This window comes from Rosa chinensis, chromosome 3 (genome assembly GCF_002994745.2).
Source record: "Rosa chinensis cultivar Old Blush chromosome 3, RchiOBHm-V2, whole genome shotgun sequence".
NCBI classification, from domain to species: domain Eukaryota; kingdom Viridiplantae; phylum Streptophyta; class Magnoliopsida; order Rosales; family Rosaceae; genus Rosa; species Rosa chinensis.
The window spans coordinates 9,935,781-9,958,890 of NC_037090.1; the positions used below are offsets into that span (position 1 = coordinate 9,935,781).

General features: G+C 38.1%; 5 protein-coding genes and 1 non-coding gene across 6 annotated transcripts; 3 read left to right on the forward strand and 3 right to left on the reverse strand.

The window, feature by feature from the left end:
- Positions 1 to 1,373: 1,373 nt before the first annotated feature.
- On the forward strand, positions 1,374 to 2,923 carry LOC121052263 (gamma-interferon-responsive lysosomal thiol protein-like). The gene is made up of 5 exons (XM_040516943.1): positions 1,374 to 1,643; positions 1,727 to 1,792; positions 2,059 to 2,208; positions 2,348 to 2,440; positions 2,522 to 2,923. Exons 1-5 carry the CDS (start codon positions 1,374 to 1,376, stop codon positions 2,690 to 2,692), a joined length of 750 nt encoding a protein of 249 aa, XP_040372877.1. The 3' UTR covers positions 2,693 to 2,923.
- Positions 2,924 to 4,684: 1,761 nt separating this feature from the next.
- LOC112193593 (kinetochore protein SPC24 homolog) lies at positions 4,685 to 6,178 on the reverse strand. The gene is made up of 5 exons (XM_024333782.2): positions 5,903 to 6,178; positions 5,605 to 5,746; positions 5,406 to 5,507; positions 5,120 to 5,193; positions 4,685 to 4,952 (listed from the first exon to the last, which is right to left on the reverse strand). Exons 1-5 carry the CDS (start codon positions 6,078 to 6,080, stop codon positions 4,846 to 4,848), a joined length of 603 nt encoding a protein of 200 aa, XP_024189550.1. The 5' UTR covers positions 6,081 to 6,178; the 3' UTR covers positions 4,685 to 4,845.
- An 85-nt stretch (positions 6,179 to 6,263) lies between these two features.
- On the forward strand, positions 6,264 to 6,345 carry TRNAS-CGA. The gene has a single exon. It is a non-coding gene; the product is annotated as a tRNA-Ser (tRNA).
- Positions 6,346 to 10,447: 4,102 nt separating this feature from the next.
- LOC112192347 (ubiquitin-activating enzyme E1 1) lies at positions 10,448 to 16,413 on the forward strand. Its single transcript, XM_024332029.2, has 7 exons — positions 10,448 to 10,732; positions 11,071 to 11,411; positions 11,794 to 12,011; positions 12,534 to 13,328; positions 13,505 to 14,373; positions 14,465 to 14,897; positions 15,620 to 16,413. The coding sequence occupies exons 2-7, from the start codon at positions 11,084 to 11,086 to the stop codon at positions 16,214 to 16,216; spliced, it is 3,240 nt and encodes a 1,079-aa protein (XP_024187797.1). The 5' UTR covers positions 10,448 to 10,732; positions 11,071 to 11,083; the 3' UTR covers positions 16,217 to 16,413.
- A 529-nt stretch (positions 16,414 to 16,942) lies between these two features.
- LOC112194081 (protein NODULATION SIGNALING PATHWAY 2) lies at positions 16,943 to 18,550 on the reverse strand. The gene has a single exon (XM_024334339.1). It carries the CDS (start codon positions 18,548 to 18,550, stop codon positions 16,943 to 16,945), a length of 1,608 nt encoding a protein of 535 aa, XP_024190107.1.
- A 1,917-nt stretch (positions 18,551 to 20,467) lies between these two features.
- On the reverse strand, positions 20,468 to 21,997 carry LOC112194082 (protein NODULATION SIGNALING PATHWAY 2). The gene has a single exon (XM_024334340.1). The coding sequence runs from the start codon at positions 21,995 to 21,997 to the stop codon at positions 20,468 to 20,470; it is 1,530 nt and encodes a 509-aa protein (XP_024190108.1).
- Between the last annotated feature and the right edge of the window lie 1,113 nt (positions 21,998 to 23,110).

Genomic DNA, 23,110 nt, shown 5'->3' on the forward strand with positions numbered 1-23,110 from the left:
CATTACACATATTCGAGGGACTAGTGGTTTGAGTTCTACCACTAAAGAGTCTACTTGCATTTATGAAGATAATGCAGCTTGCATCGAACAGATGAAGCTAGGATATATCAAGGGTGATAATACAAAACACATATCGCCAAAGTTTTTCTACAATCAGCAACAACAGGCTCTCTTCAAGATTCAAGTGAATCAAGTAAGGTCTAAGGAGAATATGGCAGATTTGTTCACCAAATTATTGCCTAAGGCCATATTTGAGAAACATGTGAAAAGCATAGGAATGCGAAGACTTTCCAAGCTCCCATGATTAATGTAAGTATCAGGGGGAGGTGTAGACGTCAGGAGGAGTCTAACACACACATGTCATACTCAAATGTAGAAGGTGCATTGTGCTCTTTTCCTTCGACCAAGGTTTATTTATTTTTTTTGTCCCACAGGGTTTTTATTGTAACTTGGCAAGGTTTTTAGTGAGGCAACAACTCATGCACCACTTCGTCTTTGACTTGGCACAAGGGGGAGTGTTAAAGGAAAAATAGATTATGTGCCTTCGTCAAAGAGACTGACGGAGAGGGAATCAAGGAATCAGTGATTACCATTAATCAACACAGTTATAGATCAATCAGCATTCAATGTATTTAATGTAATTGATATTTCCGTTGTAATTCTATCCCTATATAAAGGGATTATGTAATGAAATGAGTAGACCAATTTCAATTATCATTTTACTTTAACATGTATAACATTTATGTTAATAAATTGATTCATTCTATTATAAATTTTACATAATCTCTATTTACAACAAGGAGAGCACTCTAATAGAGGAAAAGTAGGAGAAGTCACAAGAATGAGAAAAATGGAAGGTTGAATCATGAAGACATAGAGGAGGCTATATTCTTTTGGATTTTATCAATGCATGGCTTACTTGAGTCACTAATGTCTAGACAGCAACAGCAACTCTAGCCGATTACAAAAGGGATGTCATTTCAAAAAAAAAAAAAAAGGGTTGTGATTTGCAATTGCACGGACTCTGTAAATTTATAGTAAAGGGCGATTCCTTCAAAAAGAAGTATCTCGTTTTGAAATAAAGTCATAGAAATTAGTCAGTATACCACCATGAGTTACTCCATTTCCAATTTTAGGATCCTCTAGTAGAGGATTGAAAGAGATCAACATAGAAAAAGCGGAGAGGGAAAATGGCATCCTACTTTGATTTTGAAAAGCACTGTATGAAGAGTCATCATCTCTCAACATGTTTAATTTTCTAAAGTGAGAGTAAAGAAAGATGACTTATACAGCTCAACTCATATGTGGCCAACTGCTATATAAGTGTAGACTTCAGTACAAACTGGTAAAAAGCAAGCAGTGATAAGTAATTAATGGCTTCTCATAAGTTCTTCTCCATCACTGTTCTAACAGCTTTGCTCTCGCTCTGCACCAATGCTCTGTCTCGTACGGAATACAATTGCTCTTCTCAGAAAGTTAACCTAACTATATATTATGACACTCTTAGCCCGTACTGTGAGGAATTCATTGTATATGAGCTTCCAAAGGCATTTGAGCTGGAACTCATGCACATTATCAACCTCCGTCTAGTACCATCTGGAAATGCTTACATCCAAGAACCTAACAACACCATCAGTTGCCAGGTCATAATTCCCACCTTCCTCATCTTTTTTTCTTTCTTTTTATGGTTTGTTGACATGGTATTTCATATGTATATGCCCTGCAGGATGGCCCAGCTGAATGCTACTTGAACAGTATAGAAGCTTGTGTAATCAGCATCTGGCCGGATGTGGTAAGCTTCTTTACAAGTAAACGTAACCTATCTGCAATACTGTTTCTCTTTTGCACCATAAACAAAAGCTGAATTTTGTTTCTGTTTAGTCTTTCCCACTTTCCCAGTATAACCTGTAACGACATGATTAAAATTTGTCAAAGAAACTACCATGATCTTACACAAAAGGTTGCAATAGTGAGAAGGATATGATAGCTAACACAGTTTCAAGGATATGACAACAGTAAGTTTGTTCTTACTTCATCATCTCTTTAACTGTGATGCAGAATAAACATTTCAAATTTATTCACTGTGTTGCATGGCAAAACTTGGGACGATTACAGTTAAAAGAAGATGCATGGAAATCATGTTCTAAAATAACGATGCTGAGTGACAAACCTGTCTCAAATTGCTACAAAAGCGGATATGCGAAAAAGGTTTACAGTATTAGTTTACTGCATTTTGTTTGTTCTTGTTAGTACATGTTGAATTTCTCACATATGTATGCATATGTATATACATGTTCCCAAACTCTATTGCTGATCAACAACAAATTCAAAATATTAAATCATGCAGCTTCTACTACGATACGCTAATGAAACAAAGCACCTAGATCCTCCTCATACAAATGTGCCATGGGTTGTCATCAATAAGCGACCACTATACTATGTGAATTCCAACTCTCCATCTCTCTTTCTTTTTCTCTCACACACACAGACAAAGTAATAAAATCTAAATATCTGTATGCAGGACTACAAGAACTTTGTAAGCTACGTCTGTGAGGCTTACCAAGGCCATCCTAAACCATCGGCTTGCACAACACCTATCTTCAGCTCAGCTAAAAAGTCAAACTCAACCCGCTTGCATATATATTATTATCTGCTGCACCTTATGTCCTGTGCAGCTTTCCTAATCAACTAGACTTCTAAATAATATACAAGCTTAGATGCAGTGTTTTGATATGATTAGTTTTGGTGAGGTAATGTCAGTTCAACAACTATATGTATCAAATAAAACTAAATTGGGCTATAAGACATTTTAATCACCTGCTTCATAATTTCTAGTACAGCATACAGAGAGATGTTTCCTTATTCCTAAAGCATCATGATCTGAACAAGAAATGGTACGGTTCTATCATGCAATAGTCCTCCATAGAACTAAAACCAAGATTTGAAATTAATGTTTCCTTGATGAAAATCTGGAAGTTAAACACCCTTTAGAGCTCATGTGTTCATCTAATTAGTAGAAACCCTGCTTGTAGTTGTGGTCTTGAAACATACTTGTAGTGGAGACCATACTGGAAGTGAATTGTCAGTCTCTCATCTGTGCATTAAGTATAATAACAAGATCATTCATGACCACACGTACAAGTATGTTTTCCACTAATTTGATAAAAATGTGAACTTTAAAGGGTGTTTAACCGAGTATAGAGGAAGTAGGTCCTTTTCGGAACTGTCCAGCAGAACTACAGTATCAAAATCACTCCCAAATACACCCAAGAGTGAAGTTCAACAGCACCATGACATGCAGTCATTTGGTGGGACTTGAATGATTTGTAAATCAGGCTACAGTAAAGTGGTACAACAAATTGTATCTACCTGGTCTAAAAAAAACAGTTTCAACAAGGTAAGTTTCTGGGTTAGTCTTATGATCTAGTACTACCAAATACAGATTTCAATCATCGATTGAGTCAGTGCAACCAAAATGGATGGACTTGAACCTTTGAGGCAGTGAATACTAGATTTAATCACCAGTCATTTTCTTGTTGAAGTTTGAGTAATTCATTATCTATATATCCCATCAGTTACCAAATATAGAAGGATTATGATGTGTATCCACAGGCCTCTCTAAAATTATAACTATAGTAGGTGGATTATAAAATGTCTCTTAAAACTTCTAAGCTACGTAGCTTTGCTCACTTTTGTCTTCTTTGCATACCTAATGTGAAGTGCACCCAGAAAAAATGCAAACAATATTTTGACTTGATTTACATGACTGCTTGCTGAGTTGCAATGATGCAATATTCATATGCATGATCAACGAAAATAGATAGTTCTGATTCTTTAATGCAATGGTTGGACAAGTCAAGGCTAAAAATATAATGCAAACTGGCACTTATACCACGTCCAATTTTAGCACCAGTTTGGGAAACTGAAAAAGATGTGGAGTGGCTAGGGGTGGGGATAAAAAAAACAAAACAGAAGTAAAACAAGAAGGAAAAAAAAAGAAAAAGATAAATGAAGTTGAAAGAGATGAACATAAAGAAACAGGGAAATGAGTGTCCTACCCTTAATTTGGCAAAACTGCTTACCCACTTGAAGGTTTGCTGGAGACAAAGACCATTGCCTTTTATATTTCGACTTAATGGCCTTCTTAGTGCAGTTTCAATCACCAACAAGCTGCACCTGCCAACGCGAAGATGCCATACAATTATCCAGTCATCCACTATCACACTCCAATTGCCAACTAAATGACTTTATGAGCATGAGATTAGTCATCTCTCAACACATTTAGCTAAAATGAGAAGAAATACAGGTGATTGCCACAGCAAGTAACATTCAAGTCAAATTTCAATGTGCCACAGCTATATGTATATATATGCATGCTACATGTAGCTTCAGTGTAGTACCTTCAAACTTTTGGCACAACAAATGGAGACCATCCTGTCTTCAGTAGTGTTTTAGTAGTATTCAACTCACACAAACGGACACAGCCACTATCCTCAAACCAAGGGCCAGAGCATCGTTATCTGGCCCTGATTAGTTTGATGAGTAGGTTGGAGACTATATCCAGGCAAATCAAAGTTACAAGTTAAACTGTGTTGGCTAACTAACACAATTTCTTTTGTCCTCCAATATATCAAAATTGTGTAACTTAAACATAAGTAACAACTGTTCCAAAACAACTCCAAAATCGCACCAACAAGATTCTCAATAATCAGCTTTAAATGTGTACGTTACAATTCTAAATTACAAACTGTCAAAAGATTACTTCTCCAGAAACACAGATGAATCAAAAAAACAATATTGCACAATATTATACAAACTATCTCAGGGGGAAATCTGAAATATCTATTATGGAGTTATCATCTTCCAAATGCTATTACATGTTTCATAGGCAGTCACCTTCTCTGCATCAATTTCAAAGTTCTGTACCGCTTTTGTATCTCTATCCACAATATCTGTAATTTATGGCTTAAGGAGAACAAGTTCATTGCAATACTAACAACCCATCAGATTTACTAAGAATTATTGCACAGTAGAAAAGTGAATAAACAAATGAATGATTTATTGAATACAGATATTATATGTATGTGATAACTACTAAGTAAGATGTTGCAAAGGATACAGCCCATGACTCTTGACTGATCATCCAGGTTTGGTATAATATTTGTAACAGAAGCATACATAGAAAGCTTCCTCCTGCATATAAGAGAACCCAACAGTTCATTGACGGAAATGTAGAAATGATTTGTCAGTCTGTCACATCTCGTGAGTAAAAGAACACTCAAAACAAGCCACTTCATGACTACAGCTGTAATTTGATGAATGATGAATGTTGAAACTTATGCAAGAAGATTCAGTACATAAGAGAGAAACCATATAGCACTAGCATCAAACTCATCAGTACTTACTGCGCCCTGAACTCATCCTGCTTCTGTTTCTTCAACATTTTCTTCTTTTCCAAAACCGCAACCCTTTGGCCTTCCAAATCATCCATCTCGCCGCCGATAACTGTGCTGATAAAGAAAAGCAAACCAAATCAGTAACCATGGGGCCTCAACCTAAAATCAATTAATCTCAAAGAAACGCACTACTGAATGGTACACTTATCTCAGCTCCTCCATAAGCAAATGCTCCTGTCGAACGCCCTCATCCAATTCTCTCTGAAGAAGCTCCAATTCCTCATCAGCAACCGCCTCGGTTTTCGCCTCCTCGGTTTTCTTCTTGCAAGCATCTAACTTCTTCTCATAATCTGCTTCCACACAAGAACTACTCAGTCCACGTAAGCAATCTATGCTTTCAATGAGCACCATTACAAAGCCGTACAAATTGAGATGGAGGTCGCTGTGAATGCTTATAAACTAAAAATCCTAAGGTAGTGAGAGAGAAGTGAAGTGAAGAAAGGGACCTCGGAGCAAGTTGTGAGCTTCGGCGAAATCGGAATCGGAGGAGGAGCGGAGGGCTTGGGAGTTTTGGAGGCAGTGGGTCAAGTGGTTGAGGTCTCTGGGGTCCTTCAAGACCCGCACAAGGTCGTCGCTGTTGGAGATCAGCCACTGGATGTCGAGTGTTCCAGAAGCGTCCGCCATTATTGATCTGAGATTCGCCGGCAGCGGAGAGCTTGGTCCCAGTTTTTCTTTTTCTTTTTTCAAATTAAAGTCTAGGGATTTGGTTTTGAATTTAGGGCTGCTTGCAGTCTCTAGCGCGAAAATTTATGTTTAGTGATATTAATTATATATAAATATTTATTTCATGTCTTCTTTCCCAAGAGAGTCGATATGTCCGAGTGGTTAAGGAGACAGACTCGAAATCTGTTGGGCTTTGCCTGCGCAGGTTCGAATCCTGCTGTCGACGATTCTTTTTTTCTTTTTTCTTTTTTGCATTTTTCAAAAGAATTGATGTCTTAGAGCAAATTCACCTCATTGAATTATTGGGTTAAAACATTGTTACAGAAAAACTATCCGTAGAAATATTGCAATTAGTCCTTGTTTAGCCACACGGCGAAGTGTTAGTGGCTTATTCGGTTTGGGAAAAACTATCCGTAGAAAGTTTGTGCCAATTTTAAACTTTCCACCTGGCCTTTATCGATCCCCGTCATGTACCCTCCTTCTTCTTCTCCTTTTTTCTTTTTTGCATTTTTCAAAAGAATTGATGTCTTAGAGCAAATTCACCCATTGAATTATTGGGTCAGAACATTGTTCACGACTTTTTTATGTTTGTTTCTACCCGTCAGGTCTAAGTCACTGGGTCATAACACATTTTATTCAATATTATATTAATTTATTTATTGTAAATGAGAAATATATGATGTAAATAAATAGTAATGATGAACATTTCGTGAAATTGGTATTTTTGGTGCACATGGCATCCTTCAAATTTTGGACTTGATACTAAAATACACCACATGCCTAATCTATTTATTACAATTTTAAGAAGTTTCATAATTAGAGAAAATTATTGAAAAATTAGATTTGGGCCTTTCATTTTTTCATCGCTTGATCTTAGCCGTCAAATTAAAACTAATTTTTAGGGTATAAATACCCAATATTGGAACAAAAGTTCTAGAACAATTCAGAATCTTTGACTCGATTCACAACCCAGCGACGTCGTGATCTGAACCGACCCTTACTTTCAATTATGGGGTGGCCAAAGTCGACGAACTAGTGGTGTCTGAACCGTCTTGGTGGAGTAGGGCGAGCCGTGGCCTCGATTTCTTCATCCTGCAGCGAGTGGCGACGAAACGAAGCCTGAAAACTCTGGCTTTTCTGGCAACTTTTCCCACAAATTTCCCTGACTCTGGCCAAATTTGATAGTGAACGAGGTATGGAAAACAATTCTCTTGCTGTGCTCTATGTCTTGCTATACGTAGGTTTTGATTTTGGTCAAGTACAGAAAATTTTATTTGGACACGGCCTTGACATCACCATGAATTTGTATGCGGCCTTGCTGGAGCCCAACCTCTTTGGGTTATGACTTGGGACAACAGCCCGGTGGAAGCTAGACTTTGAATTATTTTATGACATATGAGAGCCACGGCAACAAGTCCCCTGGTGGACTTGCTCTCAATAATATGTTAGGGTGTGTTTATTTTTTAATATAGTTTTCAAACTCAACCTAACATACTAATTCATACCTTGAATGACATTATTATGTAACGATTATAAAAGAAAAATTACTAATGAATTTCGGTCTTTCAATTTCGCTTGTTATATATCAATTCAAGTCTTGGTTCGGTTCATAATTATTGCCCGCAAAGTGATGCGGCTGAAATAGCCTCACAATTTAACCCTGCAAAATGTGGTTGTCAGTATAGGATAAGCAGGGATCGTTCAGTTCGGGGATTGTAGGGTACACCTACACAAAAATGTCAATTAACAAATGTTAACGTTAGTGATCCGTGGGATCTCTAGTTAGCTTTAGAGAAAGAGAGAGAGAGAGAGAACGACACAAGCGAAGTATAGTGGTTCGCCTCCGCATGAGCGGGAGACTACGTCCACTTGAATGTTTAACTATGTGTGTTGAGCCTTGCGACCTAACAAGATTACAAAGTGTGTAATGGAGTTGAGATGGAATGAATGGTGTTTAAGTGGGAGGAGAGTTCCTTTTATAGGTGAAGGAAGCAATCTCCTTTACATTGTTTTAGATGTGGGACAAGTAACAACCATTCTAGTATAGAAATGCCTAGTTATGAGGGCATGTTGGCAAGAGCGGGAACGTGGCTTCCCGGCGACGGATTTGCCATTTCCGGATACCGTGGCGTAGCTTGAACATAGGGCTACAAGATGCAAGTAGCGGTTGGGCCTCACCATGTCTCGTGGATGTCCCAAAGTGGGTGTTACTTATGCTTGGTGATGTAGAGAACTAGCTTGCTAGTGTAGGTATAAACAACAAATAAAAGAATAAAATGGGGGTTTTCAAAATTGGTTCCTTATCTACTTAAAATAAAAACGAAACACATAAAACTATATACAATGATCGACTTCCCTAACCTAGACCAATACCACTCGGAAATTATTAAGTGTAAAAACAGAAAATTCATTTCAACATGCTACAAAAATGTGCCAATCTTAAATGCCTATATAAGAGCCCAAATGAAAAGCCTTAGCGGATCAATCAATTTATCTAATTCGTTCTAATGTAGGATTGGATCGGAAAAGTCCTTACCAAGCCTAATACTACTAATTTTTGAAAACACTTAGCGTAATTCTCTTAACTAGTAGTATTATCTAACCCTCGAATCAACTCACACGTGCAAATTAACCATTACACATAGAATTTAACACGTAATTTCCAAAATTGTCTAACCATTGAGCATGATTTTTACCACTTTTTAGAACTAATTGCTACTTGTTTAACTTAGCGCCTTAACAAATAACAATTACTCTTGGCAAATTAAGCAAACAGACAAGAACTCTCACCATTATTCTAGCATGCAAACTTATGAACCTAACTCTGAAAATTACCTAAACACATAAAAGGGCACAAGATTGTAACATGCATCATAAAAGAATTCTCAAAATTAACTCAATAATAAACTGAAAATCTCAAAAATATTAATAAAAATATTTTGAAAATTTCGTGTCTCCAATTACACAACTTACAAATGCAAACCCACAAAACCGAAACAAAAATTATAAGTAGAGTCATAGTTACACTTTGAAGCTTTCCTCAGCGGCTTGGCAACAAGATGATGAACTCGTCTCTACTATGGTGGTGGAGCGTCCTTGACTCAGCGCCTTAGAGCTTTGTAGATTAATAGATGGATGGTGTTACGGTCTTGTAGGTGATGGAAGTTTAAGGAGTGAATTGGGTAGAGTCTCGGAAAAGTTTTTGGCCAGGAAGTGATGCCAATTCTGTTCTGGAGGTTGCCTATTTATAGGGGAGCATTGGTTGGCTTTTGTCGATCATACCCTTCATCATTAGACGGATGGGATTGCATCATAATTCCTTTAATTTTCCAACTGAAACATCTCCTTTAAGGCCTTAACTCATCTCATAATGGGGCAATTCGTTTAATTTCCAAGCTGAAACATCTTTCTCCTTTATTCTCCAACTGAAAACGTCTTTTTCTTTATTTCCCTTCTTCATTGCTTGGTTAACCTGATTTAATAAATGACACAAAATTAAATTCTTTTAGAGAAAATAAAAGAAATTAAAACAATTTAATTTCAGAAAAATACTCCCATAAATTCTATCTTAAGACCCACAGATTAGCATGACGGTGAGGAATCCTGATCCATCTATGATTCTTCATGAATTTTGCGTTTTCTGCCTATTTCACGCCAAACATTATACAAGACTCTTAAAATGACTCGATGACTCAAAACACGAAACTTAAGGGAGAAACAAGGCTAAAATGGAGCATATACTCATTAATATCGTCGCACATTGTGCTCCTATCACGAAGCTAGTAATTATAAATCAATAAAATTTTGTTTATTTGAATATATGTTTTATGAAGTGGTTTTGATCGATGTTTTTATGTTTACTTCTCTCCTTTCCTTATTATTATTATTATTTTTTAATATTATCACCTTTTCTTATTGTAAGCTATTGTTTAGTTTTGGTCCTTTGTAGGAGTTATAGATCCTACAGAAAAAAAATTTAAAAAATTTAAAAATTTGAAATAAATATGTCAATAGCAATGGTCAAATTAGGTCACTATGCATATCAGGAATATATACATATATAATGCGTAACACTTGCGAAATTTCCATATTCAACAAAGGCTTTCTACGTGGCTACCAAAGAATCAAAGACAAAACCAAACTTGGGATTTGGTAGTCTAATCCCTTCTCCCTGGTACAATGGAATTCCAACAACTTCTCTTATTCTCCCACGATAATCACCACTAAAAATCCCCGATAACGTCACACATTCCAAGTCTCCTCTCCTAGAGCCTAATTGACGAGACCTTCAAAGTTAGCCTCACCACGCAACAAAACGACGTAGTAGCACAAACTTCCCCAGTCGGTCTAAAACCACTGCCCCAGTGCCCTTCATCAAAGGAAAGGACATCATTTACCCCAATCCAAGTCCACCTTTCTCGGCCCACACCACTCTCTCTCTCTCTCTCTCTCTCTCTCTCTTCCCCCCACACTCTCTCTACAAAGAGAGATGAACCGCCACCTGAGCCTCATCGCATCTCGCTCCTCAAACCCTAACCAAACCTGAACCCTACGCCACCTTTCCAATATTCGCACCGCCGCATCCTCGGCTTCTCCTCCGCACGTTCTTCCAGGTATCTCTTCCTCGCTTCGCTTCTACGATTTTCATTTTTCACGTCATGAATATTCCTGATCCGTCCAGAAAGTAATACTTACTATAGAGATTCTAGATCAGTCTCGTATATTTGCTCGGATTCGATTGCCTTTTGCTAAGAGAAATACGTAATCGGAGAATTTGAAGCGATCGATCTTGTGATTTTGCGTTTGAGCTTGTTAGATTGTGTTGTTTTGTGTTTATCTGCTGTGATTTTGAGAAGCGGAGCAGTGTGTTAGTGCTAGGGTTTGGTTTTGTAGAGTAGAATTTTTTTTGTTTTTTTTTAGTGTGGTTTATAATGGAGTTGTGGTTGGGCAGCTCATCGCACTATATGCTTCCTAGAAAGAGACAAGTGGGCGGAGAGGTTGTAGTAGAAGAAGGGGAACCAGATTTCGCCAACGAATCTCCAATCAAGAAGCTTTGCACCGACGAATCTAAGGGCAGTGACTGCAAAAACACTGGTAACAGCAATATCAGCAGCAGCAACAGTAGCAGCAGCGTCAAGCCGCCGATCATGGCGTTAGGAAATGGGAATTCGGGGGATATTGATGAGGATCTCCACAGCCGGCAGCTTGCTGTGTACGGCCGTGAGACGATGAGGCGGCTCTTTGCCTCCAACATTCTTGTCTCTGGGATGCAAGGCCTTGGTGCCGAGATTGGTATGTGAAAAGAACTTCTCTGAATTTGATTTTTTTACTGTGGTGTATTTTGCTTGATGAGATGGGAAATACCGTGATTGCGTCAGATTTCCTGCATATATGTTTGCAAAATAACTGATAACAAGAAGATTCGTAGAAATATCGTGGCTCTTATTCGTAGAGATCTCCATTTTGTTGGTTCTATGTGAATAACCATACCAGAATGTTGTTTTTGTAGTTGTATGGTATAGATTCATTGTTTCTAGCCTTCTAGGTTATACTTAGCGAGAGCATAGTCGGAGCATCTTGTTAATACCGCTTAGACGGTTCAATATAGAAATCCTGGCGGTACTTGCAACTGGTGATTCGATGGTTTATGTAATGTAATTTGTCTTTATTGCAGCAAAGAACCTTGTTCTTGCCGGTGTCAAGTCTGTGACCTTGCATGATGAAGGAGTTGTTGAGTTGTGGGACCTGTCTGGTAATTTCTTTTTCACTGAAGACGATATTGGAAAGAATCGGGCCCTTGCTTGTGTCCAAAAATTGCAAGAACTTAATAATGCTGTGCTCATTTCAACTTTGACAACTCAGCTGACTAAAGAAAAACTTTCTGATTTCCAGGTAGTGTACCCTTTCTTTCATAGTTACTGATTTTCTTGTAGAATATGTGCTCGTTACTGGTTATTTCAAGTTATTTTTCTGAATTTTTTCAATATTAAGTTTCTAGTTACTTTTTTTATGGTGACTTCAATCAATGGTCTCGACTATTATATTGTGTGCTTGCCCAGAAATACAAGGTGCATACTTTGATCATTTCATCATTACTTTGAATCTCAAAGTTTTCCGAAATGTCATTTGTAGTAGAATAGTTATAGTTTATTTTGGTGTAGAGGATGTAAATGGATTTTGGTTTGTCCACTATCAAATAATAGATTACAGATGGAATTGTTTCTCTGAGTTAAATTTTCAATTTAGGGAAGAGGCGAAATCATGTGCTGATTTTACTTTGATACAAGTCAAATTTGTGATTGTGGCTTATCTTTAGTACTGTGGTGATAGCTCTGTATGACTTCGCTTTATTTACTTTTCATTATACTGTAGTAAACTGTAAACTGTATTAAGCTCGGTATTTGAATTCTGCAGGCTGTAGTTTTCACTGATATCAGCTTAGACAAAGCAATTGAATTCGATGATTACTGCCATAATCATCAGCCTCCAATCTCTTTTATCAAAACTGAAGTACGGGGCCTTTTTGGCAGTGTGTTTTGTGACTTTGGTCCTGAGTTCACTGTTCTTGATGTTGATGGTGAGGATCCACACACAGGCATAGTCGCATCAATTAGCAATGACAACCCTGCTATGATATCATGTGTCGATGATGAGAGGCTTGAGTTTCAGGACGGGGATTTGGTTCTGTTCACTGAAGTCCATGGAATGACCGAGTTGAATGACGGAAAGCCGAGGAAGATTAAGAATGCAAGGCCGTATTCATTCACAATTGAGCAGGACACTACAAATTATGCAGGATATGAGAAAGGTGGTATAGTTACACAGGTTAAGCAACCCAAGGTGTTGAAATTTAAGCCCTTGCGAGAAGCAGTCAAGGAACCTGGTGATTTCCTTCTGATTGACTTCTCCAAGTTTGATCGGCCACCTCTCCTGCACTTGGCATTTCAGGCACTAGATAAGTTTATATCAGAGTTAGGACGTTTCCCTGTTGCTGGATCCGAGGATGATGCTACAAAGTTCATATCATTGGTAACTAGCATAAATGATGGCTCGGCAGATGGGAGACTTGAGGAGATTGATCAGAAGATTCTTCGTCACTTTGCATTTGGTGCTAGGGCTGTGCTGAATCCCATGGCTGCAATGTTTGGTGGTATTGTTGGACAGGAGGTTGTGAAGGCCTGTTCTGCAAAGTTTCACCCTCTTTTCCAGGTAATTAATTAACTTCCAGATGCCCGTAAACTTGATGTCAAAACCAAGCCTACTTGAATTTTTTTTGCAAGATTGGTTGGTAGTGGTGCTGTTTTTTAATTTGAATCTTTGACTTGGCCCTAATAGGTTGAAGTATTTATTGAGATAATTTATTTATTTTGTTTCCTTGTATGCAGTTTTTCTATTTCGATTCAGTTGAATCACTTCCGACAGAAGCCTTGGACCCTAGTGATTTGAAGCCTCTAAACAGTCGGTATGATGCACAAATTTCAGTATTTGGAGCCAAGCTGCAGCAAAAGCTGGAGGATTCAAAAGTGTTCACTGTTGGGTCTGGTGCACTAGGATGCGAGTTTTTGAAGAATTTAGCTTTGATGGGCGTTGCTTGTGGTCAAGAAGGTAAATTAACAATTACAGATGATGATGTCATTGAGAAGAGTAACCTTAGTAGACAATTTCTCTTCCGGGATTGGAACATTGGGCAGGCTAAATCAACAGTTGCTGCCACTGCTGCTGCACTTATAAACAGTCGTATCAATATTGAAGCACTGCAGAATCGTGCAAGCCCAGAGACTGAAAACGTGTTTGATGATACTTTCTGGGAGAATTTGGATGTTGTTATCAATGCTCTAGATAATGTGAATGCTAGGCTTTACATTGATCAGCGATGCTTGTATTTCCAGAAGCCACTTTTGGAATCAGGTACCCTAGGTGCCAAGTGCAACACACAGATGGTCATTCCTCACTTGACTGAAAATTATGGAGCATCACGGGACCCACCTGAAAAGCAAGCACCTATGTGCACAGTTCATTCATTTCCTCACAACATTGACCACTGCTTGACATGGGCTCGTTCTGAGTTTGAGGGTTTACTTGAGAAGGTCCCAGCTGAAGTAAATGCCTACTTGACAAATCCTAGTGAGTACACTACTGCAATGAAGAATGCTGGTGATGCTCAGGCAAGGAATAACTTGGAAAGTGTCATTGAATGCCTTGACAAGGAGAGATGCGAGACATTTCAAGATTGCATAACCTGGGCCCGACTAAAGTAATGTTCTTACTTTTTTATTCAATTTATTTTATTTTAATTTTCACTAACCTTCATTCTGGATCTAATGCCTTGTCCTTGATGGAACCAGGTTTGAGGACTACTTTTCCAACCGTGTGAAGCAGTTAACATATACTTTTCCTGAGGATGCTACAACCAGTAGTGGGACCCCATTCTGGTCTGCTCCCAAGCGTTTCCCTCGCCCACTGGTGTTCTCAGTAGATGATCTCAGCCACCTTCAATTTGTACTGGCAGCATCCATACTACGAGCTGAGACATTTAACATTGCAATTCCTGATTGGATCAAGTCTACTCAAAAGTTTGCTGATGCTGTTAACAACGTGATGGTACCTGAATTTCAGCCTAAGAAGGATGTGAAGATTGTAATAGATGAGAAAGCTACAAACATTCTACCGGCATCCATCGATGATGCTGCTGTTATCAACGAGTTAGTTATGAAGTTAGAAAAATGCAGGGAGCAGCTCCCACCAGCCTTCAAGATGAACCCTATTCAATTTGAGAAGGTTTGTCTTTTATTCTATTCTCCTTAAGTAGAAATTGTTATATCTAGTTGGCATCACATTCAATAGATAATCTCAGGCTTGCGGCTTTAAACATACTGCATCCTTATACGATAGCATTGTGTTATATTGAGCTTATAATTTGATTCTGTTGGAAGTTGAGATTTGTAGTAGAGTGTGTTTGATAGTTCAGCATCTTCCAGAACTTAATTTAGGTCTGCTGTTATGTTTTCTAGTAGTATATAACATACAGAGATTGCAGAACTAGATCTAGTCGCGGGGACCTTTTAAAAATCTTTTATTGACTTGTGTTTGTTTATTTTTAAAGGGCATTGCATTGAGGTAACAATTACAATAACTACCAAAACTTGTTTCAGGTCTATTGTATTGTTTCCCTGAAGTACACATACCATATAGATTCTGCAGAACTAGTTCTGTTATCCAGAATGATGAAACAGACTTGCTAACTATTTTTCATTAATTATGCTTGTAATTACTACATAATCATTTCAGTCTCACCTTTAGATCTGAACATTTTAAGCTGCTCATGACTCGTTATGGTATGGGTGGCCTAGAGATGAACTTTGTTAATGGTATTGAGAGTGAGATTCCTTCACATGTCATATATCTTAGTATTGTTCAAAGTTTCATGGGAAGTATTTTTCGTTAAAAACATGTACATATGACTGATGTTAGGGCACTTCTCATGTGTTTTGAAAATGCAGGATGATGACACAAACTATCATATGGATGTAATAGCTGGATTTGCAAATATGAGGGCTAGGAACTATAGTATCCCTGAAGTCGACAAGCTGAAGGCCAAATTCATCGCCGGTAGAATCATTCCTGCAATTGCAACATCCACTGCTCTTGCAACTGGTCTTGTCTGCTTGGAGCTGTACAAGGTTCTGGCCGGAGAGCACAAGATAGAGGACTACCGAAACACCTTTGCCAATCTTGCTCTTCCTCTGTTCTCCATGGCTGAACCAGTACCTCCTAAAGTCATCAAGCACCAAGATATGAGCTGGACAGTTTGGGACAGATGGATTATAAAGGACAACCCAACTTTGAAGCAGCTCCTTAATTGGCTCAAAGAAAAGGGCTTAAACGCTTACAGCATCTCTTATGGCAGTTGCCTTCTGTATAACAGCATGTTCCCCAAGCACAGAGAGCGCATGGACAAGCATATGGTGGATTTGGCTAGGGATGTGGCAAAGGCGGAGCTGCCTCCATATCGGAACCACTTTGATGTGGTGGTGGCCTGCGAAGATGATGAGGATAATGATATTGACATCCCTCAGATCTCCATTTACTTCAAGTAGGCATTTCGGTTGATAAGAGCTTAGTCAAGAGAGTATGCATGCAATGTTTAGGATGAGAACAATGTTCCTTTTTAAAGAACCCTGTTATCAAATTTGAGTTTCCGTTGATATAAGTAGACAGATGAGATATTTCGCTGTGTTCAGAGATGTTTTGAGAAATGGCGGTTTTCCAATATTATTGCTTGTGGTTAAATCGATGCCGAGTGTTGATGCTATGCAGGTTTATATGCTTGTACCTTTAAATTTTTGCTGATTTATTTCCTGCTGATAGTAATAAACTCTAATACAGCATGCTGGTAAAGTAAATTGTGTAGTATTTTGCTATACATTATCATATAATCCTTGTCCTAGCATCCTTGAACAGAAAAATTCAGATTTAGCTTCTTTCACTTTCATCTGGGTTTAGGATGTGGTAATAAGATGTAAATTAATTATTGCTGAAATCACTTTGAGATTTGGGAAGGGGTTTCACTAGTTTTAGAGTTGCAAAAGCTTCTTGTATGACAATCGGTAAATTCCATTCCTTAAATCTTAGTGACAATAGTTTATGAGGCGAAGTTATGGTAAAAAAATCTGTCAACCTAGTTGAGTTGATGGTTCTTTTTGCAACAATAAACAGAAATAATCTGTACAGCAACAAGCATGTTGAATACATGCAGTTGCTGAAAGAAATTGGAAAACAGAGAAAAAAGAAAAGAAAAACAAAGAATAGTTGTCTAATTTTAGCTAGCTTTGGTTTTCCCAGGTTGAAACTCTGACCAAAGGATTCCCTCTCCATTCCAAGGCCATCTCATTTCCATTCTCTCCTCCAATCCTAATTCCATAGGAGCTTTCGTCTCCAACAATGCCCTTAGCTTCCAACAAGTTCTCTTTGCTCAGTCTACGACCCTCCAGCCCAAACCATGGTTGTACATGGCAGTCTTCCCTCATTTCGGTCCAGTTCTGGAACCAAGCCTGAGACGATACATATGGTGCTAGGAAAATGCTTTCCATCACCATTCTTGCTTCTGCTAGATGACTTGGAAAATTTGATTCCATTGACTCTGTTAAGGCTTGGTAATGCACCAGATTCCCATCAAAGAAAGAGCTGAAATCCAACTGATTTTCAAGTCTCCCACAAGCCTCCCCATCTCCAAAGGTCACAATGCCTGTTTTCCCAGTCCTGTAGTTCCCTGATTTGGCCAACAAATCCTTAGCCAGTCTCAGAAATTCCAATGCAAGACTTCGGCTTCTCCTCCTCCGCATGTGTGGAAGCGAGACCATACAGTTGAAGGCTAAGAATTCTTTTACACCCCTCTTTTTTGTATTCTTTATCTCTCCCACCAGATCCTCTAGTGCAACTTCCTCCACCTTCAAGTTTAAGCCAAAAGATCTTGCATGATTCTGAAGTTGCTTCTTTCTCTCGTCAAATCTTCCTTGTAGAACACAATCACTTTCTTCATCTTCCCATTTAATTGCTGTCACTCTCAATGTTTTGAGTCTTTGTGCTAAAGCTTCAATCATCTGTGACAACTGCACCCCTTCTCCCATATCAAAATCTACTACGTGAACCATCTCTGTATCCTCGGGAATAGACTCTAGGATTGCTGAGTTTGCCGCATAGTGAGCAAACTTCCCGTAGGGAAAGTTTTGGTAGAACAACTTGAATGCAGGCTCAAAATTCTTGTAGGATTGTTGTTTCAGATAATCAACATCGCCTTGTTGATCATCAACAACTTCTCGACACAAGTGAAATGCAAGACGATCCAAACTCTGCCCAATTGGGCTGACTTTGTCCTTGATGCATCTGAAAATTACCTCCTCTAGCTCTTTCTGTCCATTTGCCATGGATTCTGCATGAGCCTTGAGAAGATGACGAATACTTGATTCGTTATCTATTTCCACCACTTCTGCAGGCAAAGTTAGTGATGTTTGGATTGATGTCGAGTCCATTGATGATACTTCAGAAGTCACCAATGAATTTGACACACAATCACCTTCAATAGAAAATTGTGAGGAGATTTCTTGTGAAGGAAGACTCCCTTCACTCCCTTCCAAGAAACTACCATACAAACAGTCTATCATCAAATTAGGGTCAAATTCTTCCAAATTCATTGGGAATACCTCCACCTGTGATGAGACCTGAATCAGATCATTACCGGAAAACAAGGAGGCAAAAGGGTCTGAACAAGTGTCGGATAAGTCAGAAAATTCATCTGAGTTGATGATCAAAGAAGAAAAATCTGAGCTACCCATTTGAGTATCATCCATGTTCATGGGATCAGATTGATCAAAAGGGGAGTTCACCAAATTGTGGAATGGCCAAGAAGGTTCAAGAAGTGCAGAGTATTCCATCTTCTTTTGATGAATAGTATGGAGTATGAAGATGAAGACTTTGTGGTGGGTTTGATTTGTCAATGAGTCTGATTGGGTGTGTATATAAGCTGATAAGCAACAATATAGAGACAAGCTAGGACATATAAAATAATAGGAAAAAGAAGAACATTATTAAATAGCAGAATTTCCAATCACTATCTCATTATCTTCAAATTCAAATAAACAAATCCAAATCTCCATCACCTACTTTTCCGCAAACTTCATTTCAATTACAAAAAGGTTCCCTGCTCAAGTTTCTTCCTTTCCTTGGCAGTTTCTTGGAGGTTGTCTTACATGTTGCACGTATTCTTTGTTTTTTAATCGAGAATTTAGCTAGAAAGATTACTATTCATGTCTATCAGACCTTTGCTGATGCTGTTAACAAAGTGACACTACCTGAATTTCAGGCCACGAAATATGTAAGACTGTGACAGATGAGAAAGCTACAAACCTCTTACCATCATAGACTGATGATGTGGTTACCAGTTTAACTTGGTTTTGAAATGCAAGGTGGAGCTGCCACCTGCCTTCAAGATGAATCCTATTCTGTCTGAGAAGGTTTGCATTTTCGCCATTTTCTTATTACGTAGATAGTACAACTGTAGTATTTCAAGTTGGACATCTCATTTATGATATCACTCAGGCTTGCATCCTGAAGTATCTTTATAGAGTAGCCCTATGGTTGAGCTTATAAAGTGATTCAGTTGGAAGTTCCTATTTGTAGTGGAAAATATGTCTGTTAAGAAGTTGCTTTGAGGCAACACCTCATCATTTTTGAAAACTTGGATTTGGTCATGGGCAATGTTTTCTGAAGTACATGAAGTAAATTTTACTGAAGTAGTTCTAGTTGACAGAAAAATGAAATTGACATAGTAATTATGCTCGTAATTGCTACATAATCATTTCAGTTTCACCTCATGCCTTATTCTGAACATTTTAAGCAGTATCAGTATTACTATCTGGGCAGCCTAAAGGTAGACATTGTTACTGTAAACGGAAATGATTTGTTTCTATTTCTTATATTTTCATTAGTAACTGAAAACTTGCAACAGAAGTTTTTCCTTGGCAATGACGGTCATGTATCCTGTATCCATAACTGATGTTAGGGCGCTTTTCATATGTATTGAATTTCCAGGAGGATGACACAAACTATCACATGGACAAATAGCTGGATTTGCAGCTGTAAGGGCAAGGACCTGCGCTTTTCAGACTGCAGCATATACTTCTATGGCAACTGTTCATGTCTGCTTGGAGCTCTGCAAGGTTCTCAATGGAGGGCACAAGATAGATATTGACATCCCTTAGATATCAATTTACCTCATGTTAGCTATCTTAGTCGATTAGAGCTACACAAGCAAATCAGCATGCAATGTTTTGGATGAGAACTCCGTTTATGGGAGGAAAAAAACCCTGTTTCTAACTTTGAGTTGATGATATAAGTAAAATTTATTTATGACAATCTGTGTATGTGTTAATCTTTCAAATGAGAGGCTTAACAACATACTCTTATAGATCACGGTTATCCATTTTTTCTCCCTTCATTAAGGATCTTTAGAACCAAAAACAGATTGAGCAGTTGTCAATGTAAGCATTAGTTTCGCATGACACGTGGTAAAAATTTATTGGTTTATCATTGTTCCTGACTACTATTTTACTGTATTAGGTTATAGCTTCAAAATCTTTCTGTTGACTTGTGACTTGTTTTTGACACGTCAGTTTTTACCAGGCTAATAGAGCAAAAATTATAGCAAACAATCTGTCAACTTAGTTTAGGTTCTGGTTTACAACATAAGACACAATCAATCTGTACAGCAATTCTTGAGGTATGTCCAACATGTTGAATACATGCAGTTGCTGCAATAAATTGGAAGAAAAAATTATCTACTTTTATCTAGCTTAGCTTTGGTTTTCCCAAGTTGATACTCTAACCAGAGGAGTTCCTCTCCATTCCAATACCATTTCATTCCCATTGAGTCCTTCAATCCTGATTCCATAGGATCTTTCATCTCCCACAATTTCCTTGGCTTCCATCAAATTTTCTTTGCTCAATCTCCGACCCTCAAGTCCGAACCATGGTTGAACATGGCAGTCCTTCATTTCTGTCCACTTTTGGAACCAAGCCTGGGAAGAGACAAAAGGTGCTATGAAGATGCATTCCATCGCCATTCTTGCTTCTGCCAGATGACTTGGGAAATTCAACTCCATTGACTCCAACAAGGCTTGGTAATGCACTAGATTCTCATTAAAGAATGAGCTGAAACTCGAGTGATTTCCAAGTCTCTCACAAGCATCCCCATCACCGAAAGTTATAATACCACTTTTAGTAGTCTTGGAGTTCCCAGAATTGGCTAACTCCTTAGCCAGTCTCAGATACTCCATGACATGCCCTCTGCTTCTTCTCCTCCTCATGTGTGGAAGTGAAACCATACAGTTGAAGGCTAAGAATTCTTTCCCTCCACCCCTCTTCTTTGCCTTCTTTATCTCAGTCACCAAGTCCTCCATTGCTACTTCTTCCACCTTTAAGTTTAAGCCAAAGGATCTAGCATGGTTCTGGAGTTGCTTCTTTGTCTCCTCAAATCTCCCGTGTGGAGGAGCACAATCACTCTCTTCCTCTTCCCACTTGATTGCTGTCACTTTTAGTGTTTTGAATCTTTGTGCTAAAGCCTCAATAAGTTGAGACAACTGGACCCCTTCTCTCATGTCGAAATCCACAATGTGAATTGCCTCAGCTTCCGCTGGTATCGCCTCGAGGATTGCTGAGTTTGCTACATAGTGAGCAAACCTAGCATAGGGGAAGTTTTGGATGAACACCTTAAATGCAGCCTCAAAATTCTTCAAGGATTCTTGTTTGAGATAATCGCCGCCTTGTTGATGTTCATCAACAACTTCTTGGCACAAGTTGAATGCAAGGCGTTCGAAAGACTCTCCAATTGGGCTGACTTTCTCACTGATGCAGCTGAGAATAACCTCCTCTAGATCTTTCTGGCCATATTCCTTGGCTTCAGCAAAAGCTTGAAGTAGATGACAAATACTCAATTGGTTCTCGATTCCCTCCTCTTCTCTAGGCAAATTTAGTGGTGATTGGATTGATGTTGAGTCCATTGATGATGCTTCAGAATTCACTATTGAATTTGGACTCCACACATCATTTCCTTCAGCAGAAAATTGGTGTGAAGAAGCTTGCTGTGATGGAAAACTCCCTTCACTCCCTTCCAATGAATTACCATAGAAACCCTCTATCATCAAATTAGTCTCATATGCTTCCAAATCCATTGAAACTTCCTCCACTTGGGATGTCACTTGAATAAGATCATCACAAGGAAACAGGGTGGCAAAAGGGTCTGATGCAATTTCCGAAATTTTGAAAACTTCATTTGAGTTGAACAGAGAAGAGAAGTCTGGGCTATCAATTGGAGTATCATCCATGTTGATGAAATCAGGTTGGTCAAAAGATGAGTCTATAAAATTTTCGAAAAACCAAGGCTCAAGAAATGCAGATTCCATCTTCTCTCTGATGAATAGTAAATGTTAGAAAGATGAAGACTTTCTGTTGGTTTTGATTTGTTAACGAGTCTGATTGTGCGTGTGTATATATAATCCGATCATGACAATGTAGAGACAAACTAGTATAAATTACAAGAAAAAATGAGACGATTATTTAAAAGAAGAATTTCCTAATCACTATCTCATTATCTTCATAAACAAATGCCAGTCTCTATCACCAAATTTTCCACAAACTTCATTTCAATGAGGTTCCCGATTCTTCTCTCAAAAAAAATGAGGTTCCCGATTCAAAGTTCCTTCTTTTCTTGGCAGTTTCTTGGAAAGTGGCTTATATGCTGCATGTATCCTTTGTTTTTTAATCAATAAATAATAAAGGTAACTATTCATCATGTCTTTTCAATGTAATTACCTATCATTTCATAAGAACCATAACCTCGATTAACAAATCAATTTAATTAGTGAAGAATAGCGTCCTAGCCTGACATTATAGTTATCAATGGGTAGAAGAAACAACAGAATACGTCCAACTGGGGGAAACAGTGTTTCTGTTCACCATTCCATACAATGACATTCGGCTGTTATGCCTTTCGTTAGAACCTTATTAAAACCTAAATCAAATTAATTAAGAAGTGGTTTACGTGCAGAGGACTTTGTGGTCATCATCAACATATATATATATTATATTTCCTCTAAAGAAAGAACAAGCAGATAAAACCAATCAAGGTGCATGTAGTCTTCATTATCAAACTTCATATATAAATTATTTAAGCAAATTTTGTTTTCAAAGTTCCCCATTCATTCATATGAAAAGAGGTTAAGATTAGCCCCCATCTAACTCAAATAAGAAAAGAATAAGGAAAGTATGTCAACATTTTTATTTTTATTTTTTTGATAGAAAAATATGTCAACAGTCTGTCCTCACATTGTAATGTCCATATGAAGTTGCAGTCTTTCAGAATACCATAAAATATGAGTAATCAAATAAATTACACTAATTATTATTAGCACAGTAACTACGTACATAGCTAGCAAATA

Bases quoted from the DNA above. Each gene is read 5' to 3' on its own strand.
- LOC121052263 (XM_040516943.1), top strand. From the start codon at position 1,374: ATGGCTTCTCATAAGTTCTTCTCCATCACTGTTCTAACAGCTTTGCTC. The intron at 1,793-2,058 runs GTAAGCTTCTTT...ACTGTGATGCAG, and splicing joins TCAGCATCTGGCCGGATGTG to AATAAACATTTCAAATTTAT. The intron at 2,209-2,347 runs GTTTACAGTATT...TAAATCATGCAG, and splicing joins AAAGCGGATATGCGAAAAAG to CTTCTACTACGATACGCTAA.
- LOC112193593 (XM_024333782.2), bottom strand. From the start codon at position 6,080: ATGGCGGACGCTTCTGGAACACTCGACATCCAGTGGCTGATCTCCAAC. The intron at 5,747-5,902 runs GTCCCTTTCTTC...GTGTGGAAGCAG, and splicing joins AGCTCACAACTTGCTCCGAG to ATTATGAGAAGAAGTTAGAT. The intron at 4,953-5,119 runs GTATCCTTTGCA...CATAAATTACAG, and splicing joins TCAGTCAAGAGTCATGGGCT to ATATTGTGGATAGAGATACA.
- LOC112192347 (XM_024332029.2), top strand. From the start codon at position 11,084: ATGCTTCCTAGAAAGAGACAAGTGGGCGGAGAGGTTGTAGTAGAAGAA. The intron at 11,412-11,793 runs GTATGTGAAAAG...TCTTTATTGCAG, and splicing joins AGGCCTTGGTGCCGAGATTG to CAAAGAACCTTGTTCTTGCC. The intron at 13,329-13,504 runs GTAATTAATTAA...CCTTGTATGCAG, and splicing joins AGTTTCACCCTCTTTTCCAG to TTTTTCTATTTCGATTCAGT.
- LOC112194081 (XM_024334339.1), bottom strand. From the start codon at position 18,550: ATGGAATACTCTGCACTTCTTGAACCTTCTTGGCCATTCCACAATTTG.
- LOC112194082 (XM_024334340.1), bottom strand. From the start codon at position 21,997: ATGGATGATACTCCAATTGATAGCCCAGACTTCTCTTCTCTGTTCAAC.